The 10,000-nt window shown below is 40.4% G+C and overlaps 1 protein-coding gene across 1 annotated transcript in view; it reads left to right on the top strand.

The window, feature by feature from the left end:
- The first annotated feature begins 5,423 nt into the window (after positions 1 to 5,423).
- Positions 5,424 to 10,000, top strand: part of LOC138038300 (non-homologous end-joining factor 1-like) — an 18,443-nt gene continuing 13,866 nt past the window's right edge. Inside the window, exons 1-2 of the mRNA XM_068884128.1 lie at positions 5,424 to 5,667; positions 8,087 to 8,194. Coding sequence (XP_068740229.1) covers positions 5,452 to 5,667; positions 8,087 to 8,194 — 324 coding nt within the window. The 5' untranslated portion in view covers positions 5,424 to 5,451. The remainder of the gene's footprint in view (positions 5,668 to 8,086; positions 8,195 to 10,000) is intronic.

Genomic DNA, 10,000 nt, shown 5'->3' with positions numbered 1-10,000 from the left:
TGGAGTAAAGCTTTTTTCCCAAAGAAACAACACCACGACAGCGCTAGGCCTCGAACCAGCGACTCTGAGATCGGAAGTCCAGGGCGCTAACCACTAGGCCATCATTTCTCCACAATAATACCGGACCTCCCGTCTCAACATATCTTCTCAATGTTTCTTATTATCGTATCAGTCCTTACCTGCATTCCTACATTTATCCATTTAGTCTCAACATTACAAAATGATAAAGGAACAACAAACTGTACCATGCACTTACCAGTACTCGAACTCGGACACTCCAGATCTATAGTCCTGTGTCTTCCCCACCCTACTACAGTTCCTTTAATTATTTACTTTTGTGTAATAAGTCATAATTGATATCCATATATAATAACCAAAACTAATCCTAACCTGACCCTAATTTTTCTTTAGGCTTAATTTAGGCTCCAAAACGTTTCAGTCTTCAATTCATCTGGGAGCAACCTATGTAAAATGAGGATCACCGGATTAAACCTGCAACAAACATGCAATAAAGGTGACAAGCAGTTACCTTAAATTATGCCTCTCCAGCAGGGGCCGGTTTCTGGAAGCCTGGTCAGCGCTAACCGTTGGTTACAAGGTATCAAAACCTATAGGTTTCCATGCCATTTAACTCTAATTAGTGCTAACCATGCTTCGAGCAACCCAGGCCTGGTCGCGGTTGTTTAAAAGGTAGATAACGCTATCCACCAGATAAATCACTATCCAGCGGATAAACATTAGCAAATACAAATTGAGTTATCCAGTGGATACTGATTTATCCAGTGGACAGCGCTATCCACCCTTCGAACAACTGGAGCCCGATGTTTACGTCACTTAATCTGTGGTCTCCCGAGCGTAATAACGGTTTTCATAGATTCTTTTTACTCTCAAACATTATACTGACATTCGGTGCAGCAGCTATTCGAAACAGTTTCAGACGTTCGAATATCCGCGATTATGATATCACATCGGACGCTTCTTCGTGGTCAATCCACGCCATACTTACGCTTATACAGCTTTTTTTATTACTTCCTTATCAATAATTAGTTACTCTTTTACAGCAGTTTTCTAATTGTTCCCTTGATTTTGTTCAATAAGCTTTCTTCTCGGGTTGAAGTCTGAAGAGGTTTATATATTTTTGTAGCCAATCACCATTTTGAGCATTTTCCAAAGCTGGGGAAGGCAAGTCTTTGTCCTGTGTGTCCTTCCCTTTGTTGATTATTGTTAAGTAATAGTCCTTACTAAGAAAAAATCAGACTCATCATACGTTAGTCTTTGCAATCGAAATCACGAATAATAAATACAATTTAAAAAACTTCAATCAGTTGTAAAAATATATAAAAACGAACAATCAAAGATCACGCATCACACGAGTTTAAAAAGACGTGTTCATAAACGAGTTTTTCATCTTTCAGTTCTTATCTGAGGGAGTTGGAATTCATGCCCCCTTTTTTTAGTAGTCGATGGTGATCTTATTGAACAGTTAATTAAGGTCAATATACTGGGTCAATATAAGCTCAATTAAGGTCGATATACTGCAGTCAGCATTGGTGGTATATCCATAACTGTAGGCTCGTTTACAGAAGTTGTCAATTCGATTCAAATACTTCTGAAAAGCAGATCCCCAAACCTCTAACCTGGGCCATATGCAAATAAGGATAAAATGAAAGAGTCAAATAACTTATTAAGCTGATCTTGAGAATAGCTATAAAACCCTCAATGTGTACAGCCGACCTTGCTTGCCTTTCCTAATAGGTTGTCAAAGTGGAGGTCTCAGCAGCAAGGGTTCTGTTGAAGCAATCAACTTGAGCCAGCTTTTACGTTCAATGCCAGGTACCGGTTGTGTGGATCAGGCTTGGTGGTCTTGCTGTATATCATCATTTCCCACCTTTTCGAAAGGTTCAACTTCATTATATTGCTGGCAGCCCAATGTTTCATACTGTTGACTTCATCAATTGTCGCGTTAAAGTCTTTGCTCACGGGGATGCTGATGGTGATTTCACCATAAGGTTTCTTCTAAGGGTCAGCCAGTTGTATGTTGTTAACCATCAAATATAATATAGTCTGCTGGCAGCCGATGTTTCCTTTAAGGGTCACTAGGACGAGCGCTTAGTCTTCGCGAACTCGAAAGGGCGGTATGGCGTTGGCCGTGTAGAGAAGAAGGCGAGACAAGGGTGGTATGGCCGAGTGGGGAAGAAGGCGAGACGAGAGTTTTTCTTCTCGTGCGCGCCGCGCCCATGTCTCGTCCCATTCCCCTTTAGCCAAAATGTCTCGCCTCATAACCCGTACTGAATTATGAGAGAAAAACAGACTGCCAGCAGTCTAAATATAATAGGGTGGGGCCGAGGACAATTACTTGCGGTGCGCCTTAACAAACTCTGCTGTAGCCCGTTCCAGGCCCTCAGATAGTGGAGGCGAGGGAATGAGAACGAGTGGAAAAATCCAGCAGACCCTGCTCGATTTTTTTCGCTCGTTTCCTCGCCTCTACTATCTGACAGCCTGGAACATGTTTACTCTGTTGCTATTCTATCAACTACGACTCTCTGTTTTTCTGTGGTTCAAAAAGTCAAGGATCCAGTTGATGACATAGGGATTTATGCCTGTTTCCTTAACGTTATCCGAGAGAATGTCATGAGGGACAGTGTCAGGGGCGGATCTAGGGGGAGGCTGCAGGGAGTGCGCACCCCCCTTTTTTTTCTAATGCAACTGATATCCTGCAAAAATAAAACGTTAACAGTCAGCTACGCCATTCTTTAATGGTGCACTCCCTCCTAAAAAAAATCCTGAAGTCGACTGAATAACAATACCCGTATATAAAATCTGCGTTCCTATCCAACCATTTCAGCCAGTAATGCTGGGACTTCACAAGCGCCATTGTGGTGTTAGAGTCTTCTTTATAGGCAAATTGATTGGGTCTTATGAGTGACTTGAGGACTTCAGACTTAAGCATTAACTTTTCAAAAAAATTATCCATTTTGTAACGTTGTCATGTTTTGTTGTGGAGATTCATCAAGCTGTTTAGCAATATTCAGATTTTAAGCCAGTACCCTTGAATCCCATCAGGACCAGGTCCCTTCAAGTTAGATGTTTTATTTAGTCGAACGCTTACTTTTGGAGGGGTGATTGAGAGATTTTCCTTATCATCTACCTCCCATTTGTTTCGTCAGCTGTGACAACCATTCTGGCTCTTTGTTTTGTTCTTTCGTTACACTCTACATACTGTTCCAGAACATTAAACTTTCCTTCCGGTGCAGCATCTCTTCCTATATTTTTTCCGCCTTGCTCCACAAACAAATGGCTCTTATCCTTTTCAAATAAGCTGTTCTGCTACCGTATTTTTATATATCGTTGATTTTGCAGCTTTCTCTGTAATTCTTTGCTTTAACTCCTCTAGAACAACTTAGAAGCCCTTTTCCTTGGTCTTATACTGTACATTTTAATGCGATCTCACCTCTTCATTTATAGGTCACCCTGGCCTTAAGATACAATGCAGTCTGCTAATGTCTTTTCTGAGTTCACTAGTCTGTTTCTGCGAACATTGGCCCCCAATCCCTTCGTCCTTTACAACAACCAAGTGCGGGCTCTACAATGTCATGGACCTACAAATTTTCAAATGCAACTATAGATATAAAGCCCGCAGGCCGGCGGAACAGATTTTCCATTCAGGTCCTAGATAAAGGGTCTACTGAGTTTTAGAAAGTACGCTAATAGTAGCAAAAAATGCTACAAAATGATAACTATTCAACATTCGGATGAACTACTCCGAAATATGTATAAATAGCAAACGCCTGTGGTCAACTATAATCGCCGTATATTCAACTTTTAACAAGGTAGCAACCGCACTGCGGAGTCCTGGTTCACTGGCTGTTAAATGGGTATGGATGAAGGGAAATGATCGCAAATGAGGTTAAATGAATACGGATGACGGTAAATGAAAGCAGAGGGTGAACGAGCATGGTGTGCATATGAGGTAGATGATGGAAAATGTAAGCTTTTGAATATAGATGAAACGTATTGTAGCCAGGTGGATGGCAAGAGATGGCATCATAGCTTGTTTGTGACATAAAGTTGCCGTGGACTCCATAAGACCTCTGCCCAGGGTACCCAGCCAAACACATGTGCCTTTTACACTGATCTCCACGTTCCCAAAAAAAACTTGGATGCAGGATCAATAAATGCCCTGTCTAAAAGCAGACCAAAAATGCAAATTATAACAGCAGTACATTCTTTATGCAAAAAAACGATGAGAACTTACAATTCTGTACTTAACAACACGCTTCACTTACAACCCCAATTAAACGAGATTTAGGCCGTTACGGAGACAAATACTACACATGATCAAAAACTGACCTAAATTTTTTGAGACTGACAAGCTACTTGAAACAGAATCGCTAATATATCTAAACTTTGAACTCTTCGAACGCCAGCCGGCATGCTTATCGATAGCATGGAAGTTGCCCTTGTGGTGCCTTACAAGTACTCTGTGCGGATCTATCATAACGCGCGGAGTTGTGGGTACGGAGAGAAAGATCCGCCATGCTGTGTGGCATGACTAGTATCGTGTAATGTTATTAAAGTTGTGTTTATCCGAAGATATCGTGTGTTTCTAATAGCCATCCGATAGTGGAACTTTACAGCCCTGACAACCTGACTTCGCGATGAACCTTTCCGTCATAACCACTGGGCACGTAGAGTTCCCAGTTCCACTAACATTAGCAACATGACCTTTTCTATACTGGTCATTTTTCCTGCTCAGGACTAAAATAGACAATTATGCGTGTGAAAACACTGAATATCCTTACATTTAACTTGCAAAAGCTCGCTTATGCGCAAACCAAAGATAAAACAAGAACGAAGACTACCGAAGTCCGCTTCGGGACCATATTGCATCGAGAGCTTGGACAAGCTTGGTAAAAGCATCAAAAGGTAACGGATCTTTTGGCTTAATTAGCTTGGCCAACAGACGCTTACAGCCTTCCACAATAGACTTATCAAGAGAGCGCTTTAGGAGAGGCAACGGCAACGATTGTAAATTGACAAAGGTGTGGCAAATCATTAAGAACGAAACTGGTATGAACGGCGCTCAATTTAGGGGAGAAAATGAAAATTTATTCCCAAGAGCTCACGTTCTCCCTAAAACCTCAAATTTGGTCATTTCGCGTTGTTTTGCTGATCGACGTCGGCAAAGAAATGAACGATTTAAAATGAAAAGATGCAATTGCAGAGCGTGCACAGCTATTGCTTTTTCTCACTAAACATGCAAATTTGTGACGTTCGCTCTCGTTGCCGTCGCCGTTGTCTTTGTTAAGGCTCCCTAATAACATCGTGCTCAGTGGGAGACGGTTCACATTTACACACTGCCGTGCAAAAACCTTAACCTAGGCTCTCTCTATTTTCTTCCCGTGGAATAATCGCGAACCCATACATTCGGTGCATTGCAGCAAAAACAAAATGGCGGCTACTGTTCGAAGAGAAACCTCTTGGAGAAGACGTTGGAAGCCGGACCTGAAATCTCAACCATGGAAACCGTTCAGTGTTTCAGATAAAGAATATCTTATCAAGTCCATGTTTTTCGAAACAGACTGCTCTTATGAGTTGTGCATATGGGATTTCACAACCTTGTGGTATGAAAAAGTTGAACAGGACACCTTTAAAGCAAGAGCAAAGGTATTTTCTAGGGCCTAAACCTATTGCTGTTTTGATGAAGCTTACGGGAAAACGTTTTTCGTTGATAAGCAAAACCTCCTTAAACATTTTCATCTTCCCCTATTTTAAAGAGTGGATGTTTTCGAGACCTCCATCATTTTCTTAAGTACGATCGCGACACATAAGGCCTGAGCCGCCAAACAAAGGAGTGAGATTTCGTATCCTTAATTTTTCCTGACAAGTCCGGAAATTGCCGAAGATTCCCGGAAATGCTCCGATTAATTTCGAAGGTTTATGAATTTTACTAATAATAAAACTATTGACTCCATATAAACATCGACCTTTTACCTTTTTATTGTAGACAATTATTTAGCTTAGTTCATTGGGCTATTTCAAGCGGAAAATCAAATGCATTTTTTCTATTCCCAAGTAACTCTAGTCTTATCATGAATCAAGAGTGAACAATAATTCTTATTGGCTTGTAATAATGCTTTGGGATCAAAGCTTTCCATCTGTAGGCATGTAACAAAAGCTTAACGCATGTGAACAGGCAGGTATAATTGCATCGGACAACTCATTGATGAGTTATGTACGAAAATGTTTCCAAAAGCAGACAATTTCATAGGTTGGGTACCAGTCACCTAAATAACCGAGAGATGGACTCAAAGAAAATGATGTCTCTAAATGTATGTCTTCACAGATTGACAACTCTGCTAGCCACTGCTGTTAACCTCTGACAACATTTTAATAGTAAAGAACCAGTTGGAATAAAATGGATGTTAGTTTTATTGTGCGACATGCAAATGGCTGATAGGTCAATAGACCATTATTAATAATTATTGAAATTGGACTGGAACTACCATATTACATAAAATTTTTGCAACACGTTAATTTCACGATTTTAAAAAAATCGCGAAATTTAAGTGACGCGAAAATTAAATGTCGCGAAAATAACATGACGCGAAAATTAATTGACTCACATTATGTCAATAACTAAAACAGTGACTTTGTTACACACGTTTATAACAATCATTTTGAGCTATTCTGTGGTGATGTTCTGGTCCCCTCCATCGCTACTGCTTTCGGTCTCTACTCCAGGTAGCACTTCTTTTGTACAATCCTCAAACTGTCCATTTACTGGCTCCTTGAGTGTGTCTCACTCAAAAACGCGAAATTAAAGTGAGTCAACATGCAAAATTTTGGCAAAATCGCAAAATTAAGGTGTCGCGAAATATGGGAACCTCAAAATCTCGCGAAATTAACGTGTTGCGAAAATTTCATGTAATAAGGTAGCTTGAAATGGAGGCTAATGTGGAGGAACATATTAAAAAGTATTTGCATTTGAAAAGATTTCCCCGCATTAGCCTCCATTGCAAGCTAATTCCAGTGCAATTCTGAGAACACGAATATGGTCTATTGAAAATGCACCAAATATGCATCCAAAAAAGACACCAAACATTCAGTATGATTTGCAAAAACACTTTGTCCCTTTGACTTCTGTAATTAAGGCACAGGTTAATTCAAAAGCCAATCTTTTTGTCCATAGATTTTCTTCCTCTTCCTATTACCTTAAATTTTTACCTTAGGGCTACAGAGACCAAGTTGGGATGAGGTGCTTAAGTCATGGGTAGAATCCACACTGGCAAAAGCTCTTCCTGTAAACTTTAGCTAGTCCTGATTTTATCTGTGACTTCCTTGCCCTCTCCTGACCAGCTACTGTTACCAGGAAGTCCCTGATGATCCCTGATAAGGCATGGTTTATTGCCTGAATTTTGGCTTGGATTTCAGAAGTTGAATTGAATACATAAGAAACAAATTATGAAGGGCATGCACATACAGCCCTTTATCTGCCCTGTGGCTAAGTGTATTCAGATCTTTGTCCAAGTCTTGGTATTATTTTAGGTGACTCCATTTTTATGTCAGCCATGGCTAACCTCCAGTGAGTATTGATTCATGTCAACTATAGTTAGGGTGTGGAATGATCAGGGGCCTTAAAGCACATTGTTGCTTTCTGTAACTTGTAAAGTCTGCTATGAGCCTAGTGGCCCATCAGGCCGGCGCTTATCTCTGGTTACTGTAGCATGAAACGACTAGGAGTATTTCTACTCCCCGTGGATGGGATGCCTGTCTATCACAGGTTTACCCCCAGCATTAAATTTGCTGGTACCCTAACCCTAACAAATTTATACACCTGGGTGAAGAGAGGCACTGTGAGAGTAAAGTGTCTTGCCCAAGAACGCAACACAATGATCCGGCCAGGGCTTGAACCTGGACTGCTCGATTCGGAGTCCAGCACACTAACCGATAGGCCACCACGCCTGCCACTGTAACTTTTCTGTAACTTTTAAACTTGATAGGTGGACATTATCAAGTTTATGGGATTCAGAGGCTTGAACATGCATAACACAAAATCAAGTTCAGTTTTTTTCTTTCTTCTTAGGAACTTAATCCAAATGTGGAAGCAAAGCTTTCTTATTTGGTCAAATTTGTGAAGAAGAGTATTGAAGAAGACAAACATAGTGGAGAAGCTACATTCACAATGACTGAGGTGAGATTGTTCTTAAGTGCACAGTCGAGAAATTTGATAACGAAATAAACTTTTCTTGATACCCCAATTTCACCGGCTCATTAAAAGCCAGCAACATATTATTGCCTTAATTCAGTTATATGGTAGTCTTCCAATAATTATTATTAGACCACTTGTACAACTGCAGCTAACACCAGATGATTCTGCTTGCTGATTCAGGGCTTGAAATTAACCAGAAAATCCAGTCGCAATTTTGTGACAAGATACAATTTAGTTACAATTTCGCAAAATTGTGGCTGCTAAATCGTCGCACTGCATTGTGTTGTCAGTGGTTTAGCAAAAGAGAACATGTGACAGAGCTGGAGAACGAGGCAAATGTCAGTAACTTAAACTAGTCAAACTGGTTCTCTACAACTGTACAATATCGTGGATTATTTGTACTTCTATTATAACCAATACAGTTGGATGATGATGATGATCATAATAAAAATAATAATAATAATAATAATAATAATAATAATAATAATCAGTATGCTGGTAAGCATACTCCTCACTACTGGAGCTGGCGGATATCCCTAAAAGGAAAACTGAACGTACAGCCTGGAGATTTAAGTAATGATCCGGGTAAGGTGGATAGCAATTTCCTTTGTGATGCGGCAACGGGGCTGTCCCCACATAGGACTGTTATCTTATCATTGTTACACAGAGAATGCATAAACCTATAGGAAAGCCGTTAACGCAATAAAATTCATTTACAGCCCACTTTGAAAGGGTGTTTTTTTGTGTTAAAAGATTTTGACCAATCACAAGAGTTGAAAACAAAAGCCAAGAAACGTTTACAATTTTACATGTTCCCCACATACGATTTCTGTGGAATTCATTTAAACTGAGACCAGATGAAAGATGGAAGATGGTTGGAAAGTAAGGATGAATGTAATACTGCTTTATGAAGTTTTGTTGACTTTTGCTGTTTAAGCTAATCAGAAGTCAGTTCATACAATAGAACAGTTATCACCTTTTTGCATACCAATTGAATTCCAACATGTTCGTTGCCGTTGTTGTTATCGTTCTTATCTGGAAAGGTTACTGTTATGGCTTTAACCCTTTCAGCCCCGATAGTGCCAAATGGCACTTATAGATTTTACTCTGTCTAACGCCAGACGATTTTACTCGTCAATGGGGAACCCCTCGGGGCTTAAAGGGTTAAGGCATTTCTTGAGACTTTTCCAGCATGAGCCAGTGCTTTCAGAAGAGGCTAGCTTATGGAGGGGTAGACCAGCCTACGGCTACTTTCAACCCCATTGACAAGGAAAGAGCTTTTTTAAAAGCTATGTCAGGGATCAAGCCGTTGTTATTGAAAGTTTTGATTATGGTGGGGACGGATGGACCAATGGCTGTATGGCTGTTAAGGATTGACAAGGAAAGGTGATATGGTTGATGGTGTGATTGGGAAAGTTAGAGAGGCTTGGATGAGAGGGAAGAACAAGTGGAAAGAAGGTGAGTCTGAAACACTTCTTGAGTTTCAGAGATTGACAAAGTGATTATTGAGTGCGAAAGAACCAAAAGTTCCACTTCAATCGCTTTCCCCTCGCAGACCTGCCATCACGTTTCGAAACGTTCCCTCAGAGGAAATAGCAAAAAACATGCTTTGCTGCCAGGCCTTAACTTGTTTTTATTCAGTTAAACCGGTTTTTTCCGGACTTTAGCTGATTTTTGCTCTGTGTTATGCAATCCAATCCATGTAAGTGGATGCATGAGGAGAGGAAGGTGTTGTGGGATTGTTTTGTTATGAGAGGTGGGTATATCAAGAAGGTGAAGGCTTTATGG

The sequence above is a fragment of the Montipora capricornis genome, chromosome 1 (genome assembly GCF_036669925.1).
Source record: "Montipora capricornis isolate CH-2021 chromosome 1, ASM3666992v2, whole genome shotgun sequence".
NCBI lineage: Eukaryota > Metazoa > Cnidaria > Anthozoa > Scleractinia > Acroporidae > Montipora > Montipora capricornis.
Note: the sequence above shows the minus strand (reverse complement) of the source record. Positions and strands in the feature narration are given on the sequence as shown.